Source organism: Lactuca virosa, chromosome 4 (assembly GCF_052849685.1).
Source record: "Lactuca virosa cultivar CGN04683 chromosome 4, Lactuca_virosa_CGN04683_v6, whole genome shotgun sequence".
NCBI lineage: Eukaryota > Viridiplantae > Streptophyta > Magnoliopsida > Asterales > Asteraceae > Lactuca > Lactuca virosa.
In genome coordinates this window covers 314,431,152-314,453,906 of record NC_136429.1, presented here as the reverse complement: position 1 = coordinate 314,453,906, position 22,755 = coordinate 314,431,152, and the positions used below count along the sequence as shown (strand labels likewise).

General features: G+C 39.8%; 1 protein-coding gene across 1 annotated transcript; it reads left to right on the top strand.

The window, feature by feature from the left end:
- Nucleotides 1-18,791: 18,791 nt before the first annotated feature.
- On the top strand, nucleotides 18,792-22,125 carry LOC145108498 (Protein kinase family protein). Its single transcript, XM_079045536.1, has 11 exons — nucleotides 18,792-19,531; nucleotides 19,602-19,776; nucleotides 19,860-19,943; nucleotides 20,037-20,278; nucleotides 20,361-20,580; nucleotides 20,669-20,965; nucleotides 21,228-21,341; nucleotides 21,433-21,480; nucleotides 21,560-21,638; nucleotides 21,745-21,801; nucleotides 21,919-22,125. The coding sequence occupies exons 1-11, from the start codon at nucleotides 19,332-19,334 to the stop codon at nucleotides 21,975-21,977; spliced, it is 1,575 nt and encodes a 524-aa protein (XP_078901662.1). The 5' UTR covers nucleotides 18,792-19,331; the 3' UTR covers nucleotides 21,978-22,125.
- Nucleotides 22,126-22,755: the final 630 nt, after the last annotated feature.

Sequence of the window (22,755 nt, the reverse complement as noted above, 5' to 3'; positions counted from 1 at the left end):
AATCTCGAACTCGGTAAAATATGGTCTAGCCCCCGCCTAATCACATGGAATAAGCACTCTAATCAATACAACCCTCAAGGTTAGACTAATCCCTCTCTTAGTACTCTTAGAAGGGTAAAAGACCATTTTACCCCTCTCGTGGCCCAAAGACCCTAACATTGACCAAACCCTAAAAGTCAACAAAAGTCAACGGTCAACTTTGACCACACTCGCCGAGTGCACTCGTGTGACTCGGCGAGTACATGCATGTCCTCTTCGCCCCTGATCATCACTCGACTCGCTGAGTCAACCCTACACTCAACGGGTTGTCACCGGTCGCGATTCGAGGGGCAACCCGACTGACTCATCGAGTCCCTTATGGGCTCGGCGAGTTCCTCCCATGAAAACACTCAAAAGATCCTTTGAGGTCAGATCTGCTTCACCAACCAGTAGATCCAACCTTCTAACACTCGAAAGTCACGTAAAGGTTCAAACTTTACGTTCATGCAATGCTTATAAGACCAAAAATGGAGAAATAACCATTTAAATGGGGTTTTACTCTCAAGGCTCACATGAAAGCTCATAAAGCTGGAAGCTTGGGACCTTTTGGACCTCTCAAGGTCCAGATCTATCATCTATACCCAAAGGGACCTCATATGCTTCACAATCTAACTCACAATTGTGCAAAGGAAACCCTAGATTCAAGGAATCTATCAAATACACGAAATGGGAAGGAACTTGTACCTCAAAACATGAATCTCAGTGTGAACAACACAGATCCAAGCTCCACAATCAGCCTAGCTTGTTCTACCTCCTTCCTTCTTGCTAAAACACACAAGAAATGGTGAGTTAGCCTTCCTCTTGCACCACAAACGATCTCTCTGCTCTCTAGGGTTTCTCAGGAGTGAAGTGGCCGCAAATGGAGGCCATAAAGGCCTTTAAATAGGGCTCAGGCCCTGAGATTTAGGGTTTCACTTTACAGCGCGGACTCGCCGAGTCCACGCATCGACTCGTCGAGTCCTTCATTAATCCAGACAAGAATTCGCGATCCTACTCGGCGAGTCTGAGCGCCTACTCGCCGAGTCCCTCCCTAAAACTCAAGGTAAATACTTAAAATAAGATACCTGGGAATCCGGATGTTACAATTCTCCCCCACTAGAATCAGACTTCGCCCTCGAAGTCTTGCTCAACAAACAACTCTGGATGCTACTCCCGCATCTCCAACTCCGGCTCCCAAGTCAGCTCAGACCCTCTCCGATGTTGCCACTGGACCTGCACCAGGGGCACCTCCTTGTTCCTCAGAACCTTGATCTTCCGATCCCAGATCGCGATTGGCCTTTCAGTATAATTCAGGTTCGCATTCACTTGAATATCCTCCAGCGGCACCACCGCCGACTCGTCGGCTATACACTTCCTCAACTGAGACACGTGGAAGGTATCATGAATCTGGCTCAACTCCTTGGGTAGCTCTAGACGATATGCTACCTTTCCCACCCTCGCGGTCACCTTGAACGGGCCAATATACCGGGGCCCCAGCTTGCCCCTCTTCCTGAATCGAATCACTCCTTTCCAAGGGAACACTTTCAGGAGTACGAAGTCTCCCATCTAGAACTCAAGCTCGGATTGTAGCCTATCCGCATAACTCTTCTGGCGACTCTGAGCCGTCAACAACCTCTGTCTAACCTGCTGTATCTGCTCGGTCGTCTGAAGCACTATCCCAGTGCTGCCCATCACGTGCTGCCCTACCTCTCCCCAGCAAATGGGAGTCCAATATCTCCTCCCGTATAACAACTCGAAGGGAGGCATACCAATACTCGAATGGTGGCTGTTGTTATAAGAAAACTCAACCAATGGCAGATACGTGTCCCAACTTCCCCCGAAGTCCAACACACATGCTCGGAGCATGTCCTCGAGCTTCTGAATCGTCCGCTCACTCTGCCCGTCCGTCTGTGGGTGGTAAGCGGTACTGAAATGCAGCCTCGTACCCAACTCTGTTGGATTAATGTCTAAGTCCATAACTATATTTGGTATGTACTTGACCCGACCCGGCATGGTCCATTTGGGTTGCACTTCACCGACACAATTTATATGGATAGTCTTTTGAGAATAGTATATTTATGATTTATATTAATATATTATAAGTTCTAATATATTAATATGGAATCACATTATTTAATTAGTATTGATCAAGAATTAATTTAGAATTAATTAAGTGATCAAAAAGAACTAATTAAATATGGACTCTTATATATATGGAATGGGCCAAGTTCATTTAGGTTGGGCTAAGCTTTCATGGATGGTCCATGGAGCTTTTAACCCATGGATCCTATGTAAATGAAAGGTCATGGGTATTAGGGTTTACATGGATGTAACCCTAATCCTCCATAATATATAAAGGGGTCATTGGCTCACAAAATTGGCACAAGTGTGTGAAAATAAGAGTGGGCCGATTTTAGTGTGCATACATATTCTCTCAAGTTCTTCCAAGGTGTTTTGGTGATTTGTGATTCCATTTGAGGCTTCCACACTATTGGGGCTAAGCTCTTAAAGCTTGAAGACATCAAGCTACATCAAAAGGTATGTCATCTAACTAGAACTTTGTAGTATAGGTGCTTCATAATATGCTAGTTAGGATGAAACCTTGGAATAGTTAATATTTGCATGTATAATAGAGAAAACATAGATCTAAGGTTTATAGGGTTGCATGTACACCATAGGAGTTTTAGAATGCTAAAAACCCAACAGTGGTATCAGAGCCATGGGTTGTTTTCTGTTATATTGATGCAAATGTTTTATTTTCAAGTTGAAAAAAAAGGAAAAAAAACATGACGTTTGTCAAATTTTAAGATAATTACTTGTTTTGTGAAAAACGAATTATTTGTAAAATTTGAATCATTTGTTATATGAGTTGAATTAGGTCAAATTTAGTAAAAGATAAAATGATATTATTATTTTATTAGTTTTAAAAGTTTGATCTAAATGTTTTAAGGAGTTACATATTTTGTCATAAAATTTTGGAGCTCAAAAGTTTTTTTTTAAAGTTGTGATCTTAAGGGTTTTTGAAACTTCCATAAGTTATGGATATGAAAGTTTTTTTTTTAAAAAAAAAATTTGATTCAAAGTTTTTATGGAGTTACAAAATTTGGTGTTAATGTTTTAAAGAATTTCATAACTTGTTCTTAAGTTATGGAACATGGAAAGTTTCATCATAAAACACCATTAATTCCATAAGTTATGGAATTCAAAGGTTTTCAAGAATTGCAAAACTTGCCCTCAAGTTTTGGAATTTGAGAAAAGTTTTTTATGAAAAAAAGAATTGAATTCTAAAACTCTTGGGTTCATAACTTAAACAATTAATTAAATGGTTTTAATTTTGAGTTTAATAATTGGAATTATGATGTTTTGTTGAATAGTTCAAATTAACTCTTATGGTCTTTATTAATAGTTAATTAAAGCGTTTAATTAAAAGAGTATTATTAATCCATAAATATATGGTTTGAGTTTAATTAAATTAAAAGTCTAGTTTAATTAATAGATTAAACCACCAAGTATTTTAAATGTCTAAAATACACCCTTATACTATTATAATATTAAAAGTTTAATATATTATATGTATAAGAGCAAGTCGTCTTACCATTAGTAGGCCTCATTCACGAAGCCGGTCTATAAGGGGGGTATAAGGTTACTGCCTATAAAATGGCAGTTTAATGGGTGTCCACTCTCACTCACCGCTTCCTTGACCGGTGGAGGGTCGTTAGCCGAACAGGTAGGACAAGGACTATAATTCTCCCTTCATTATAAGTATAATGATAAATACTAAGTAACTAAACACTTATAAATTCCCAATCTTAGTTACTTAGGAAAATGTGAATAAGGTGCTAATCCATGAAATTACACTTTGCACTTTGTTTAAGCTGTTAGTGGAGCGTGTGTGGTTAACCGACACACTAACCTGGACTTAACAAGGTAGGCAAAGGGTAACTTAATGTTTATCATAGTATCGTTGGAGCGTGTGTGGTTAACCAGCACATCGATTGAGGGGTAAATATTAAGGGTACCAAGTATATTTGCATGGTTACTTCACACCTTGTTTTGTGATCCTCGGCATCCCAGTCACAAAACCTGAAGGGCACACTCGAGATTGAAACATGCCATTGAAAAGTTCAATGAATCTCAAAAGAATCTAGGAGTTTCAAAACCAATTAAAACCTAATAATACATTTCGTTTATCTTAGTGGAAATTGGTGAATCGTCATTCACCTACCTTCAAATATTTTATAGCTTGGATTACGGCATCCCTCTTCCAAGTTATAAAATAGTTTGTTGGGTCCTAGCCTTAATATATCATATTGGGTGTTATATTAAGGACTTAAATCAACTTTACGTGAATTTCTCCCATTGTTGATGTCTGGTTTAGACAACAATGATCTTCCCAAACCAAGCTTTCCTAATGAATATGACTTCCCGAGTTTGGCTCATGGAAGTCATACTTTTCTTCCTCCACCTCCTCCAATTATTCTCCCTAACCCACAAGTTCAAGGTCACTCAAGCCCTAATGGCAAGCAAGGTCTATGTGTGATCACATCTTAGAGATGAAGTCACATATTGACAAGCCGGGAGAGTTGGGTGTCAAAGTCTTGAGAAAGTTGGATGTTCAATCACTTTCTAAGTCACATAGTGAGTTCCTTTGGGACTACTATGAAACAGACTATGACATGAACCTTAATGATCATATCTATTTGCTTGGTGCTGCTGAATCAGCAATGATTTGGAACGATAGTAAAGCAAATTTGATTAGAAGATCAACTTCCCAAAAACTTTATGGACAGTGACAATGGTGACACTGGAAATCCAGAAAAAGCATTCTCTTCCCAATGGAAAGGGATTGGCCATAGTCAACCCGGTTGACCAAATGGTAAAGAGAAAGGCTAAGTCTGAGATAGTCCCATTACCAAAGGGTCCATATGTTTATTTTGCCAAAGGAAGGGGCGTTGATTGCAAAGCTGCCAAATTTACCTAAGGATGTTAAAGTCAATAAGTTTGACTCTACATCAAGTAGAGCCCATTATCTAACTCTGTTAAGTTCTATTCTGAGATCCTCATTACATGATGTGACTGGGTCACATGTTGATGTTTTAAGAATCAAAGAATAGAGAGAAATCTTAAAGGAAGTATATGCTGATTCTGATCGCGAAGGTGGATTTCGATCGCATCAGAATTTTGAGCAGTTGCTTAAGAAGTTATGATATATTGCTAAGGAATAGATAACAACAATTTTCCATGTGGATTGTAAGGATAAGTTTTTCCGCAAAGTTTTAAAATAAAAGAAAATTGTTTAATTTTATTTATTTAAAGTATCCTTACAATGGCATTTGTGGAAAATTGTTGCTTATATGATTCCACTGACAGCAATATTGGAAAATGGATTTGATTCTTTCATTTGTGGTAGTGTCTAAATTTACCAAATCAGGAAAGTTCCTCATCACCCAAGTTTCAATTGGACCGAAACTTGGAATCATGCAAGTTGAATAGTATGATGAATGAGAAATTTCAAGCATTGGAAAATCAAGACTAATTACTTGTTCACATGGATGTGTGAGTCAAGTGAAGGACTAAAGGGATCGAGTACACATTCTTGTGCACTGGTCATGTCCACCACAAAGCTCGTTAACTATTTGATTTACTAAAGTTTAGTAAATATGGTTATACTTACAAGTTTAAGTATAATTCTGAAACATTGGAAAAGTCTCAATGTATGGCCGAACGAATGGGAAGAATCAAATTAGGCAGAAAGATAAAAGTTTCTCAAATCTGAAAAGATATGAGAGTACTTTAGTATCATGTTTGTGATAATCTTAATGATTTAGAAATCATATCACAATTAGTCCTCTAAAGGTCATCTTAGTGCATTCTTATGACTAAGAAGAGGAGTCATGAATTGTTGAAATGGTTAGATCAGGAAGATGAGTCATACTTCGTTCTAAAACAATTCTTAGAGTCATACTCCAAGATTGTAACTTGAGTGACATATCTTAAAGAAAGGTTTAAAACACTTGTCAAATGTAAGAGTAAAAGTGTCCTACTCTTGTACATTTGAAATTGGTAAGTTGTGATGTTTTGGATAAAACAAAGACCAACTAAGGCCAATTGTGTGAAGTGTTTGTCTTGATAAAGAATCCGCACTATCTCTTGAATATTTGGCAAGATAGTCTTATATGTCAAGAGGATAGTGGGAGTCTTAAAGATCCTAAAAAGAATTTCAAGAACTAATCAAGAATAAAACCTGAGGTTCTTCACTAGCACACGACTTGAGGTTTATAACCTATCGTGTTGACATATTCTGTGCCCATTCCAGTTAAAGTTGGCTTTGCATAGGAGTTCTGAAAGTTCTCAATTGGTTGCACAACAACTTGTAAGCAATGGCAGGCCCTGTACTGCCAGGTGGCAAGAAGTTAAGATTGCATAAGTTCAGTCCATATGAGTTTGGATTTGTCATTATCCTTGTCTTGTGACTATGGTTTTGACGATTCACATGGATAAGAACACATACACCATAAAATCTAAGGGTCATAAGGTTTTTCTCCGATTCATGAAAATGATGGTGAGGAAACACTTCCACCAAGTAGATTTGAAGCAGATGGCAAAAGGTCTAAACAATTGAGACTATGATTACGGCATCCCTTTTCATAGTTCTGAAATTGTTTAGACACGCATGCATGCTATCTAAAGAAAGGTGTATGATTTTGATAAAGTTTTATCAAAGCATCTCGTATCAGAAATCTGAACTTTGGTAAGAAAGTCAATAAAGTATTGATTTCTAGAAGTCTAGCTGATTTCTGAGTACATGTCAAAGCTAGTGGGAGCATAAGTGTTATGCTAATAATCATCATGTTAGTGGGAGCATGATAATTATTGTTAGTGTTGCAAGTTAGCAATGTTAATTATAGAAAACAAAAGTTTCAATTCGTGAGGCTGTAGGGTTTGAAAAAGTTGTTTTGCTATAATTAAGGGAGAGGATATACTTCATTTCAGTTCTAAAGGCTTAGATTGAGACCTTAATCATCCTTAGTCAAGAATATATATATGAATTTCATGTTGGATTGGTTCAACTTAAGGAAATTCTATATATTGCGTTCTCAAAATTCGATTATGATTACGGCATCCCTCTTCATAGTCAAATTTTGAAAACATGGCAAATAAAAATATTGTAGCAAAAGACTGGTCTAGAATCATGTCTTTATGTGAGACATCATGAATCGTGTACCATTTGCTTTGGGTACAGGATCGATTGCATGTGCTATAATATTTGTCATTTCTAAATTTTTCCAAATGCCCAGAGGCATGGAAGGACCATATTGACATATTCTGAAAAGAGGCATTTCTTATTCAGAAGTGATAGTCAAAATGAGAATATGGAGTTGTCTCCATAGGTGGAAGTTATCTGTGTAAGATTAGAAAACTTAATGCAAGAAGCATGTCCAAAGCAATGTACTTTGAATATGAGACTTAGTTTCCATGGAGTTGATCTCCATTGGAATACCTTATAATGACTGTTGACAAGTCTTTGTGACTTTGTACATATTCATTACAGGAGGGTCAGTGCATATAAGTTTAAAATCTAAACAGATTTCGATAAATGATAGGAATTTGAAATTCTCACATTTTTCAATAAGGATTTGGGAGTGTGAAATTAGAATCATTGAAATTATGTTCAATTGATTTATTTCACAAAGTAAGGATCATAGACAAACATAGAGTGCATACTTGGTGTATGGCAAAGCTATTGTTTAAGAAAAGCATAGTGTACATGCTTGGAGCATGGGACAACTAGTGTTTTTAATTCAAGTATAAAGTTGATAAAACCGAAACAATGAATAATGAGTAATCAGTATGGTGATAAATAAAAGTGTTTATTTATATTCATAGGGTTTGATACCATATTTGATTCATTTATTCTTGTGTTTCACTTTGCATGTTTTGACTTCCAGAATAACTAAGTCGCTCTTCCTGAATGATTAAGTTATTCAAACCATCCATAGTCAGTCATATGTTGGAAGTAGATATGAATCAAGACTGTCATGGATTGGTTTGTAGAGGTCCAAGTTGGTGGACAAAGTGGTGCTACAACACTCATGAGTGCTCATAAGTTCTGAGTATTGGATTCAACCCACGCTCATTTGAATCACTTCATGGATTTTATCACGAGTGATCATGAGACGATAATATCTTATATTCTTAAAACCTAGAGATATGAGTTGTTACTATGAGTTGGTTATACATTGATTGCACGAAAACGCATTGGTAACTCGATGTTATAAAACGTGCCTTTGTGTATGATTCAACAAGTAGTAGAACAAGCCATATGAGTCGAAGTTTATCCATTCCTTTTACCTTCGGGATAAAAGCGATATCTGTGGGCCCCTCGATGATTTAGCGATGACACATGTGATTGCTTGGCCAAGCCAGGACTGATTTTATTTGTTCAATCAGTCAGTCATCATAAATCGAAAATCGGGAAACAACAAATAGACAAAGAGAATGATTATAATCCATGTCTCAGTCCATATGATATCTAGAATGGAGGAATATATGATCCCTTATCTAATGGACAAGTCATTGACAAGGTCAGAGTTCGACAACGGCTTTAAGAGCTACGATTGCCAGTTAGGTTTTGAAGTCATACTCAATAATAGTTTTAGACTTATCCAAGTGGGAGACTGTTGGATTAATGTCTAAGTCCATAACTATATTTGGTATGTACTTGACCCGACCCGGCATGGTCCATTTGGGTTGCACTTCATCGGCACAATTTATATGGATAGTCTTTTGAGAATAGTATATTTATGATTTATATTAATATATTATAAGTTCTAATATATTAATATGGAATCATATTATTTAATTAGTATTGATCAAGAATTAATTTAGAATTAATTAAGTGATCAAAAATAACTAATTAAATATGGACTCTTATATATATGGAATGGGCCAAGTTCATTTAGGTTGGGCTAAGCTTTCATGGATGGTCCATGGAGCTTTTAACCCATGGATCCTATGTAAATGAAAGGTCATGGGTATTAGGGTTTACATGGATGTAACCCTAATCCTCCATAATATATAAAGGGGTCCTTGGCTCACAAAATTGGCACAAGTGTGTGAAAATAAGAGTGGGCCGATTTTAGTGTGCATACATATTCTCTCAAGTTCTTCCAAGGTGTTTTGGTGATTTGTGATTCCATTTGAGGCTTCCACACTATTGGGGCTAAGCTCTTAAAGCTTGAAGACATCAAGCTACATCAAAAGGTATGTCATCTAACTAGAACTTTGTAGTATAGGTGCTTCATAATATGCTAGTTAGGATGAAACCTTGGAATAGTTAATATTTGCATGTATAATAGAGAAAACATAGATCCAAGGTTTATAGGGTTGCATGTACACCATAGGAGTGTTAGAATGCTAAAAACCCAACAAACTCCTCATGGAACTTCTTCCAGAACCTGGAAGTGAAACGTACATCTCGGTCTGACACAATCGATATCGGTACTCCATGCCGCGATACCACCTCCCTCACATACAACTCTGCCAATCTCTCTGCAGAATAGCTCTCACTGATAGTAAGGAAGTGAGCGCTCTTTGTCAGCCGGTCAACAATCACCCAAATCGCATCGACACCCCTCGCGGTCCTTGGAAATTTGGTGATAAAATCCATGGAAATCTGTTCCCACTTCCATTGGGGAACCTCAAGTGGCTGCAACTTGCCGTGCGGACGCTGGTGCTCAGCCTTAACCATGCGACAGGTCAAGCACCTCTCAACAAACCATGCTACATCCCTCTTTATACAGGGCCACCAGTAATCTTTCTTCAGATCCAAATACATCTTAGTGGCCCCGGGATGGATCGGGAACCTCGATCGGTGCGCCTCCTCCATCAAAGTGGTGCGCGTCCCGCCTGTATACGGCACCCAAATCCCACCCTGAAAGGTCATAAGCCCACGGCTATCGGTAACGAACTCAGGTACCTGTCCAATCACCCGCTCTCTCTTGCGGTTCTCCGGTCTCACGGCCTCTGCCTGGGCCTCCCGAATGGTGTCCAACACCGGAGTCATCACTGTCAATCTCAAACAAACATCTCGTATCGGGGCACTCTCCGCCCTGCGACTCAGGGCATCAGCTACAACGTTAGCTTTGCCCGGGTGGTACAGGATCTCACAATCGTAATCCTTTACCACGTCCAACCATCTCCTCTGGCGCATATTCAAATTGGACTGATCCATCAAATACTTCAAGCTCTTGTGGTCCGTGTATATGGTACACCGAACCCCATATAAATAGTGACGCCAGATCTTGAGGGCGAACACCACTGCCCCCAACTCCAGATCGTGGGTGGGATACCTCGTCTCATGAGGCTTCAGCTGCCTCGATGCATACGCTATCACATGCCCCCTCTGCATAAGTACTGCACCCAACCTTGATATTGATGCGTCACAATACACCACAAAATCCTCCATCCCTTCCGGGAGGGCTAACACCGGGGCTTCGCATAACCTCAGGCGAAGGTCTCAAATGAGGTCTGTTGCTCTGGTCCCCACGAAAAAGCCACACCCTTCCAGGTCAACCTGGTGAGAGGCACGACGATCTTGGAGAAATCCCTAATAAATCTCCGATAGTAGCCAGCCAACCCCAGAAAACTCCTGATCTCGGTGGGGGATCTCGGCACCTCCCAACTCATCACCGCCTCAATCTTGGCCGGATCGACCAATATCCCATTCTGGTTGACGAGGTGTCCTATGAACTGGACCTCTCGTAACCAAAAATCGCACTTGGAGAATTTGGCGTAAAGCCTCTCCGATCTCAGAACTCCGAGGATCTCCCTCAAATGCTCCTCATGCTGCTCTCTGGATCTCGAATACACCAGTATGTCGTCGATGAATACAATCACCGATCAATCCAACATCGGTCTGCACACCCTGTTCATGAGATCCATGAACGCTGCCGATGCGTTGATGAGCCCAAAAGGCATCACCACGAACTCGTAATGCCCATAACGAGTCCTGAACGCCGTCTTCTGAATATCCTCATCTCGCACCCTCATCTAGTGATATCCAGACCTCAAGTATATATTGGAGAACCAAGATGCTCCCTGCAACTGATCGAACAGATCATCAATCCTCGGTAGTGGGTAACGGTTCGTGACCGTTAACTTGTTCAACTCCCGGTAATCAATGCACATCCGGTGTGAACCATCCTTTTTCTTGACAAAAAGGATCGGCGCTCCCCACGGCGAGTTACTCGGTTGAATAAACCCCTTCCCCATCAGCTCCTGAAGCTGCGAGGATAACTCCTGCATCTCTGGCGGCGCAAGGCGATAAGGCGCCTTGGCGATAGGCGCTGCTCCCGGAACCAAATCGATGCGGAACTCTACCTGCCTCTCGGGAGGCACGCCTGACAACTCCTCGGGGAAAACATTCGGGACCTCACGCACTATCGGGACCTCATCAACCGACCTTGGTCTCTCTGCATCTACTCTCGTATCCACCACATAAGCCACAAACCCACTACAACCCTATTGTAGGCTCTGCCTCGCTCTAGCGGCCGAACAAAATGCTGACCCGGAACGGGTACCCTCGCCATAAACCGTAAGAACACCCCCACTAGGGTCTCGTATGGTCACCAACTGTCGCTCGCAGTCGATAACCGCTCCAAACCTGCTCAACCAGTCCATGCTCACGATGACACAGACATCTCCCATCGCAATCGGGACCAAATCAATCGGAAACTCAACGCCGAAGATCTCGAGTACACATCCTCGGATCACATCATTGGCATACACCGCTCTCTCGTCAGCTATGGAAACTCGCAAAGGTCGACTCAACGCCTCTCGACAGATACTGATGTGCTGACTAAAGGCTAACGACACAAAAGACCGACTCGCACCGGAGTCAAATAACACCAAAGCAGGTACAGAACTCACAAGAAACGTACCTACGCATATCATATATAAGCATAACACCATAATCTCAAAATAAATAGATGAAAGAACACATACCCGCCACAACATCTGGCGCTGCGCGGACCTCCTCCGCTGTCAACTGGAAGGCTCTCCTACGAGCCTTTGGCACCTCGGCCTTCACTGGCCGACTCTCTGCAGCTCGAACGGCAGCAGGGGCAGATCCTTGTGATGCTCCCTGGGCTGACCCCCGCAACTGCGGACACTCGGCCTTCCGGTGTCCGGTCTGGTTACAGTGAAAACAGACTGCAAACCCCTTAGGGCAATCCTTGACCATGTGCCCCTCCTTGCCACACTTGTAGCAAGACCGTGCTCTGCAAACCCCTTCATGACTCTTGCCGCACTTGCCACAAGTGCGGCTCTTCTGGTTCCCTGATCTCGAATCGGTGGGCTTGGCCCGCTTGGCTGCCGGCTGGGACTGTGCCGGTCGCCGATCCCTCCCTTGAGACTCTGCCTCCTCCCTGGCCTGAGTCTCGAGCTCAATCTCCCTCTTCCGGGCATTTGCCTGAAGCTCGGCAAATGTCCGGTACGACAAGTTCGCCACGAACTCGCGGATGTCTCTCCTCAAAATGATCAAATACCGACTAATGCATGCCTGCTCGGAAGACACGTGCTCAGGGCAGAACATCGCTCTCTCATGGAACATCCTGGTGATCACTGTAACAGACTCGGTACCCTGCTTGAGGGTCAAGAACTCCTGGGCCAAACGTTCCTTTCAACCGGGGGAACGTACTCATCACGAAACATAGTGGTGAACCTCTCCCAGGTCACCGCGGCAAGCTCTGCAGAAGAGTAGTGCGCTGTCACAAACTTCCACCAGTCCTTCGCTCCCAAGCGAAGCTGGTTCAGCGCGAACCGAACTCTCAGATGCTCCGGACAAGAACACGTATAGAAGCATCCCTCAATATCAGAAATCCATCTCATCGCAGCGATCAGATCCTGCGTCCCATCAAACTCTGGTGGCTTCGTGTTGCTGAACTCTCGGTACAGCAACGAGTCACCCCCCTACGGTCTCGCAGCAGCGACGACTGCGGTGGCTGCAGCAACAGCAGCATCAGTAAGAGCAGTGTAGCGCTCGTCAAAAGTCTTGATCAGGGTGGTCTTGATAGACCCAAACATCTCTGGTATCTCGGCTCGGATGGCAGCAGCCACCTCCTCATGAATCAACCTACGGATCTCCTCATCACTGGTACCACTGGTACCACTGCCTCCTGGGTGGTGGCGCGTCCCAACCATGATGTCTCTGAAATACAACACGAAAGAAATCAGAGACTCGCTCGAGTATACTCGCACTCAATACCCAACCCTACTTGCTCTTTAGTACCCTAAGGATTCTTACTTGGACAGCTCACCGATCCGGTGTTTCCAGTAGTACGGGCCCTTATACTACCTTCCACAGTGCATCAGTATTCACCCCAAGTCCTCCTCCTAGGATCCCAGATCACAAGTACTCTATATCTCACTAAACTCAGGCTACTCTCCGGTAGACCACTCATAAGCTCATCGCTGCTACCTACTTACTCTCGAAGTATCTCGTAGTAGCAATAACTCCTAGGCTAAGGCATCACAAATCAGGCCCACTCTAGTCCTAACCATGAATACCTAGCCTACTCTAGCATGCATAACATACCACATAATATCTCATAACACATAATGTAAGGGTATTTTGGGAAATCACCGTTCGGGCGCTGGCTGATCGTACACACTGCTCTACTCTGCTCTTTTCAAAATATTTTTACTCTTTTAGAAAAATTTTGTTTTATTTCGAAAAATTCCTCAAATCCTCAGTTTGAGTTCAAATGCGCTCGAAGGTGCATCCGAATCCCTCAAACCAAGGCTCTGATACCAACTTGTAACACCGTAATTTTTCAAACAATTTTTCACATTTAAAAATATAATTTCATTCACAAATATTCTCAAATCTCAATGTATCACATCTCAAATCCATAAAAACACATCCCAAGATCAAAATGTATAAAACTCCAATAGTGTGTACTGATCATGTCGGCGCCTTCCCACGATCCTCACTGGTACCTGAAACACATAACACAAAACACTGTAAGCATAAATGCTTAGTGAGTTCCCCAAAATACCACATATAACACATATTAGCCACTCGAGGCTATAACTCTGTGGGCCCACTGGCCCTAACTCTGTGGACCCTCTGGTCCTAACTCTATGGACCTTCCGGTCCTAACTCTGTAAACTTTGGAATACACACAACATAAATCACATAGAAATAATGCAATGCAACACATTACATACATAGCATACAAGATACTCTGTCACATAACTCTACTTACCACTCACGGTAAAGTATAGTGAGAAGACTCACCTCGGGTAACTCGGTAAATCTCGAACTCGGTAAAATCTGGTCTAGCCCCCGCCTAATCACATGGAATAAGCACTCTAATCAATACAACCCTCAAGGCTAGACTAATCCCTCTCTTAGTACTCTCAGAAGGGTAAAAGACCGTTTTACCCCTCTCATGGCCCAAAGACCCGAACATTGACCAAACCCTAAAAGTCAACAAAAGTCAACGGTCAACTTTGAGCAAACTCGCCGAGTGCACTCGTGTGACTCGGCGAGTACATGCATGTCCTCTTAGCCCCTGATCATCACTCGACTTGCTGAGTCAACCCTACACTCAACGGGTTGTCACCGGTCGCGAGTCACGGGGCAACCCGACTCGACTCGTCGAGTCCCTTATGGGCTCGGCGAGTTCCTCCCATGAAAACACTCAAAAGATCCTTTGAGGTCAGATCTGCTTCACCAACCAGTAGATCCAACCTTCTAACACTCGAAAGTCACGTAAAGGTTCAAACTTTACGTTCATGCAATGCTTATAAGACCAAAAATGGAGAAATAACCATTTAAATGGGGTTTTACTCTCAAGGCTCACATGAAAGCTCATAAAGCTGGAAGCTTGGGACCTTTTGGACCTCTCAAGGTCCAGATCTATCATCTATACCCAAAGGGACCTCATATGCTTCACAATCTAACTCAAAATTGTGCAAAGGAAACCCTAGATTCAAGGAATCTATCAAATACACGAAATGGGAAGGAACTTGTACCTCAAAACGTGAATCTCAGTGTGAACAACACAGATCCAAGCTCCACAATCAGCCTAGCTTGTTCTACCTCCTTCTTTCTTGCTAAAACACACAAGAAATTGTGAGTTAGCCTTCCTCTTGTACCACAAACGATCTCTCTGCTCTCTAGGGTTTCTCAGGGGTGAAGTGGCCGCAAATGGAGGCCATAAAGGCCTTTAAATAGGGCTCAGGCCCTGAGATTTAGGGTTTCACTTTACAGCGCAGACTCGCCGAGTCCACGCATCGACTCGTCGAGTCCCTCATTAATCCAGACAAGAATTCGCAATCCTACTCGGCAAGTCTGAGCGCCTACTCGCCGAGTCCCTCCCTAAAACTCAAGGTAAATACTTAAAATAAGATACCTGGGAATCCGGATGTTACATCTGCTAGGCTCTATATTCCATACCAATCACATCATAATTCATGTATAACGTATTTTATAATTAAGTAATTACACAGACTCTACTTTAAGATGAGGACAAGTCTTATTCACCTTATGGTTACGTGATTGTTAGAAGACCCAACACTGTAGATTTATCTCCAAGAATTGTTACAATAATAGAACCATTATTGAGTTCTTTACAACTAAACACATAATCTTTTATTATATTAAAATGGTTTAATACTTGTTAAACCATTTTGTGCCAACATACATGACACATCAATTACATTCCATATATTAGTCCTACTTACTTGTCTTTACCTTAAAGATAAAGTTAAGTAATATTACTTCTTACAAGTTCATAATTTGAGTACTTTATCCCAAGGTACAAGCTCCTTATACACCAATACACTTCATGATGTAATTTCATGCCAATTATCTTATATTCTATAAGATAATCATCTTTTTATCTTAATTCATTAAGACATGCACTTATTATCACCTATTTATCATTATTGATTATGGTTTATGATAACCCTAACATCAAAGATCATAATTAACCCATGATAGTTGCATCAGACACATGTAATTAACTTCTTCGCAATATACATCAAAATTCCTACTATCAACATCATATTCGAATAGGTTTTCAAAACCCTTAAATCTGAAATTCCCACACTTTCATCAAGATTATCAACCAAAAAGAGGAATCACCTTAATCTAGATAGAAGGAAGATCACTTGGTGTTGTTTCCTTTCAATTCCAATTTGGTTTGAGGCAAAATCTCAATAGAACTATGTGAAAAGTGCACCTCCTACTTCTCCTTGTTATTTCTGTGTTTTTGGGGAAAAATGATGCCTTTAAGTTCATTTATTTTTTTTTCCACTGATATCATGGGTGTGTCGCATATCTAACTTGGATGCACCCCATCCTTCGTTATTTTTTTACACTTTATTTCCGTCTCTAAAAGACTCATCACTAAAATTCATAGCATCCTAATTTCATGTCACGTCGCACCATAATTATTCACGACGCGTTTCCCAATAGTACATTGTTTTCACTATTCATTTTATGTCAACTATTTTAACGCCTCAAGAATGTTCCACGTTCTATATCAGACGCGTTAGCTGCAAATATCTAAATTGACAGTTTATTTTTTTTTATTTTTTTTTCTGTTTTGTCCTTTCTTAATTCATTCAGCCATACATGTAACTCTTTTATCCATTTCTTCATTTCCCATTACCATAACAAGTATATGTATTTATACTTTCAACTACATACATTTAACATGTATAACACACTGTCTAAAATACCTTTTCTTGACATATTAAGTTCTTTATATTATTTTTTCAATACAAATACTTGGCCATTTATAATCATACTAAATACATGTACTATTAATTTAGGACAAGACATTACAACTTCGCAAGGTCGCAAACCATTGTTTGTATGCATTGTATGTGTTTTTTTGAATATGTGGTATATTGGGAAACTTACTAAGCTTTGTGCTTACGTTTTTAAGTTAAATATTTTTCAGGTTGTTACGGTGTGAGAGGGAAGGGAAAGTGTAACTATACATTCCTATCAGTGATACATTATAATTTCGAGATTCCCATTGGTTTATAATTTACTTTGATTTAATATTATGCTATTGAAACAAATGAATGTTTTGATATGTATTTAAATGAATGGAGTTTGGATGTTTAACCTGTTTTAAAAATGAAATTTTTGATTTGAAATTTGGGACGTTACAAGGGATTTCATAATCGAGTAACTCCTTAACAAATAGGGTAGGGAAGTGACCCTTCTCATGTAACTTCCTTGGTTCGAGATCTGAGGACCAAAAGGTGGTTGTGGTTGTTGTATCGATGTGTTGGAGAAAGAGAATGACATACTCTATGGTAAAGGTGGTTGAGTGGTGGTATATGCCATGAATAGGGGAATAAATGGTGTATAAGAGAGGTTGTAAGGGGTATGTGTGGTTATTCCCTGTAATGATAGTGATATGTTAACCATCGGTGCTATTAGAGAGCTTAAATATTGGTTGTACACGTGGTGTAGCATGCATCATGATTGGGGTTGTGTTTCTGGTAGGTTGTATGATTGGTTTGTAGCTCCAACATATATAAGAGTATGTTGGAGTATGGATGGGTAATTATATGTTTAATACAGGGTACATGTGGTATTCCTCCGGCGAGTGGAGTAAAGTAAGTTGCATGAGGTGTTATCGTATTTAAGAGGGTATGATGCCATAACTGGCTAATTGGGTTAGTGGTGGCTATCGACGTAACAATATGTGGAACGATGGTTAGTGTCGTTGGCGTTAGTATGGGCTCCAACAATGACATACGACACATTGGGTTTTGGACTACTCCAATTGTTTCACCATCATTTCTGGTTGCCATTTGGGTTTGTTGAGCTTTTTGTCGATGTCACAACCGGATGATGCCAAATGATATAATATGTTATCCACGTATGATCTTTGGATTCCCTTCCGGAGATGTTAGCTACAATGAAGATTTGCTACCGCAATCAAAGAAAGAAAAGATATCAGTCGCTTCCCGAGAGGAGCTCCTAGGAGGGTTGAAGGCCAAGAGTAAGTGAGTATGAGAGTCCAAAAGACCATACATGAGGTCTATTGAGACCTTTTATAGAAAAGTGCAATGAGTCACCTGTTAGGGGAAAGGCATCGGAAAGGCATCCATTTGTCTGCATGATTCCTTTTTATTCTTCTACCATGTGATTGGTGCAGACGAAAATACTAGTAATGGTGTGTTCTATTGTCTTGTCTTGTTGTTCTGTCAGATGACATTGCTTTTGTCGCAAGGCGAGTAGGATTCTAAGGCATAACCAACCTTGTCCAGCTAGTGCAGGGTAGCAGACATGATAATGGCTGCTTGGCAACACGCTAGCTAGACAAATTGACTGTCATGGATAACGGCAGCTTGAGGGCACCGAGACTGTCAAAGCGTTAAGTTGGGTCTTTTCTGTGTGTATCAATAATAATAATAATAATAATAATAATAATAATTTTAAAATTAAGGACGTGAAAAATGGATGAATGTGGTGTTCCTAGAGTAGTGAAAACCATTCAAAAGTCAAAACAATATAGTTTTAAACATATGTTGACATCAAGTTCAGTAAATTTTAGTATTTAACGGTAATAGAAAGAAATCTCAACGTAAGTTCTTTTGGCTTTCTGAATTTAGATATGAATTCTATACATATAAAACAGAATATGCTTTTAACAAAAGAATAAAAATTAATTTTATAAGATATTTAACCCTTGGATGAGTTTTGCTCATATAGATAGATTTAGATTTGGCCTTTGGGCACAAAATTTTAGAGAATTATTGAAATGGGACAACACTTACTGTTGCTGCTCTGTTGATCATGATCCTTAAAATCCTCGAGCATCTCGTTCATCTTTGGATACTTTTAGATCCTAAATGAGAAATGAGATGGAGATGGCGATGGCAATGGCGTCAGCTCAACTTCATCGCACAAATCTAGTCTCAATCCAGTCCACATAGTCCATTCACATACACCCTGTAACCATTGACAGTTCATGCTTCATACCTCTACCAAACCCTACAACTTTCATATATTTTTAAACTCACTGTCAGTCTCAAATGGATCACAAATCACAAACTCTTTCCTCTTACTTCCCTTTGCCTCGATTCCATCACTCCTCCTATCATAACTGTCAAAAGATTCCCCTAATTCCAACTATGCAGAACCTTCGATTTTTAATTTGAACCCCTCCCCTTCCCTTTTCATAAAACCCATTTCATTCTTTTATAATTATTGACTATTAGTTTTTGCTTCTGGATCTGGATTTCTAGTCAGATCAATTGAAGAAACTTTGCAAATGGACGGCGGTGTTGGCGTCGGCGGCGACGCAAAAGCCATGAAGGTCGAACCCGTTCCGAGAGCTGATCATGGATTCAATTTGGAACCCGACGTCTCCGTTTCTTCGCCGGTGACCAGGCAGAAGGCTGCCGCAGCTAAACAGTTGATTGAGAATCATTACAAGAATTATCTACAAGGATTGCAAGATCGTAAAGAAAGGTATTTCTAATTTCTACTGGTGCTGTTATTATAATGATCATGAATAACGACGGTGGTGATTGGTTTCTAGGAGACGAGCTTTACAGAGAAAGGCAGCTGAAGCGCAAGTATCCAGTGAGGAAGAGGAGCAGATGCTTCGCAATTTGGAGAAGAAGGAGACGGAATACATGAGATTGCAGAGGCATAAAATTGGGATCGATGATTTCGAGCTTTTGACATTGATTGGTAAAGGTGCTTTTGGCGAGGTACAAATACAAACCCTCATCTGTCAAACAACATCATCTCCAACTGCAATTACGATTATTCATCTTCGAACTGTGTTTTCCAGGTGAGATTATGTCGTGCTAAAAGTAATGGAGAAGTCTTTGCGATGAAGAAGCTGAAGAAATCAGAGATGCTTAGTCGTGGACAGGTTCTATAACTTCTCCCTTCAGTAATCAAATGATATTAGCTTCATCGAATCCTGCAAATGGCTTGAATGATCGATTTCTTTTGTTAATTTTAGGTCGAGCATGTTCGATCTGAGAGGAATTTGCTTGTAGAGGTTGATAGTCGATGCATTGTAAAACTGTTCTATTCTTTTCAAGATTCTGATTACTTGTACCTTATCATGGAGTATCTACCTGGAGGCGACATCATGACTTTGTTAATGAGAGAAGACATTCTTTCTGAAGATGTTGCTCGATTCTACATGGCTGAAAGCATCTTAGCCATTCATTCTATTCACCAACACAACTACATCCATAGGTATCATATTACATATCTAATATCTACCTTGCTACATTCTGTGTTTTCTTTAACCTACATTTCCTTTTTGTTTCATTTGTAGGGACATCAAACCAGATAACCTAATACTAGACAGAAATGGGCATCTAAAGTTATCTGATTTTGGGTTATGTAAACCCTTAGAGAGTAAATTCTCATCAATATTATTGAATGATGAAGATTATGCAAATCAAGGGCCTATAAATGACACTGATGGGCAACAAGTTCCTTGGTTAATGCCAAAGGAAAAATTACAACAATGGAAACGTAATCGACGAGCCTTGGTATTATCACATTCTCAACATTTATCTTTTATCTTTTTACTTTTTTTTTTAAATAATTATCCATCAATAACATTTGTTTGTTGTGAAGGCATATTCCACAGTTGGAACTCTTGACTATATGGCACCCGAAGTGCTTCTAAAAAAGGGATATGGAATGGAGTGTGATTGGTGGTCATTAGGGGCAATTATGTATGAGATGCTTATTGGGTATCCCCCTTTTTGTTCTGATGATCCTAGGATGACATGTCGCAAGATTATCAATTGGAGAACTTGCTTGAAGTTTCCAGAAGAACCAAAAGTTTCAAAAGAAGCTAGGGATTTGATTTGTCATTTGCTATGTGATGTGGAATCAAGATTGGGGACCGGAGGAGTTGATGAAATAAAGGTAGGACACAGGACATGACATGACAGGTTGTACTGTGTTTGACATGCATTGGACTGAGACTGATGTCAGCTGAAGAAAATTTTTATTTTTTCTACCACCCAAAAAGGTGGGAAGACAGGGACTTGCTCTTGATCTCTCATTTGTGCAAAATGACGTGAATGCCTTCCTCATCCTCGTCACTACATATTTTTCAAAATTACATAGCCACATATTTGAGATTATTTATTAAGAAATTGAAAAAATTATGTTTATGTTTCTTTAGGCACACCCATGGTTTAATGGGGTTCAATGGGATATGTTGTATGAAATGGAAGCTGCTTATAAACCAATTGTCACCGGTGAATTGGATACTCAGAATTTTGAGAAGTTTCCTGAAGTGAGTATTTTGATATCTTTTTTCTAAAATCAATCTTTATTTTTCTTTGTTATTTATGAATTATATCTTGTGTTAATCTATGCCCTAATAGGTGGAAGATGCTCAGTCAACAACACCAAGAGTGGGCCCATGGAGAAAGGTAACAAATTCTACATTTTATAAAACATGTTTTTTCCTTTTGTGTAATCAATTTTGTAACTTTTTGTGTAAACTTGCAGATGTTAACATCAAAAGACTCCAATTTCATTGGATATACCTTCAAAAAATCGGATATGTTGAAATCAGGTGGAACTTCAGGTAGATTTTTTAAAGAAAGACATGAAAGGACATTGTTATTTCTTGCATTTAACATGTGAAGCAAAATGAAAAATAAAAAATAACAGTTTAAGTGTTTGTTATGCAGGAATAGATATGAGGTCAAATGGACCTACAAAGCCCCCATCATTGGTCTCCTTGTTTGGTATGTTCATCTTAACCATGTACACAATGGTTTTGGACAAATTGTTGACTATTTGTGAAATGTCTAAAATACCCTTCAACAATGAGAATCTTTTTAATGAATGTGATTCAATTTCAGGTCATATGGATTTGAAAGGAACAGCATTACCCGAGGAAGACCAAGAGCACAAAAGTTGACTTCACCCTCTGGTTTTTATATGCAAGAATTTAGATCTCACACACGCTTTTATTCAAGACTGTTTATTGTAAAAATACAACAATTTCAGAATACAATTTTGAGTGTTATTATTTACTTCATAATCTGCTATAATAGTACAGTTTCCAAGTTAGTGTTTTTATTTTTATTTTTTCATGTGATATGATTTGAAATGATGATCTTAGAAAACATGGTATTTCCATATGTATCAAGCCCTATATAGATTTAAGCATTTCATTGTAACTTTTGCCTCTGGTTTTTGCAGCTAAAGTGGCATTGTTTTAATTATGTTGCTTGTGCTCATTTTTGTATATTGTTTGCCATTTGGTTAAGCAAAGTGTGTGAGTACATGAATGAAATATCTATTTTTTTTTTTGGAAGGTAGGCATTTTATAGAGAAAAAAAAACTAGCAAAAACTAGAAGGTTACATAGAGATAATTGCTAACTTAGGGTTTTGCAAACCAACTTATCCGGTTAATACAAAATTTTGTTTTCTAGCAGAAATCCAAAAAAACCATCGAGAAACTAGTCTCATGAAAACCTATTCAAAGGCTTCTTATGACTAAACTGTTTATTCTGAAAAGACCATGTGACCTACATAAGTGTGGCTCTACAACATCCAAAAACAACCTAATTGATGTCGTTAACTGAAAGGACGCCAAACAACACTTCCAATCTTCAAAACTAGAAAAGATCGAAAATCAAAACCCACCAAGTAGCCAAACAACTCACAATTCAATCGTCATCTCACAAGTGAA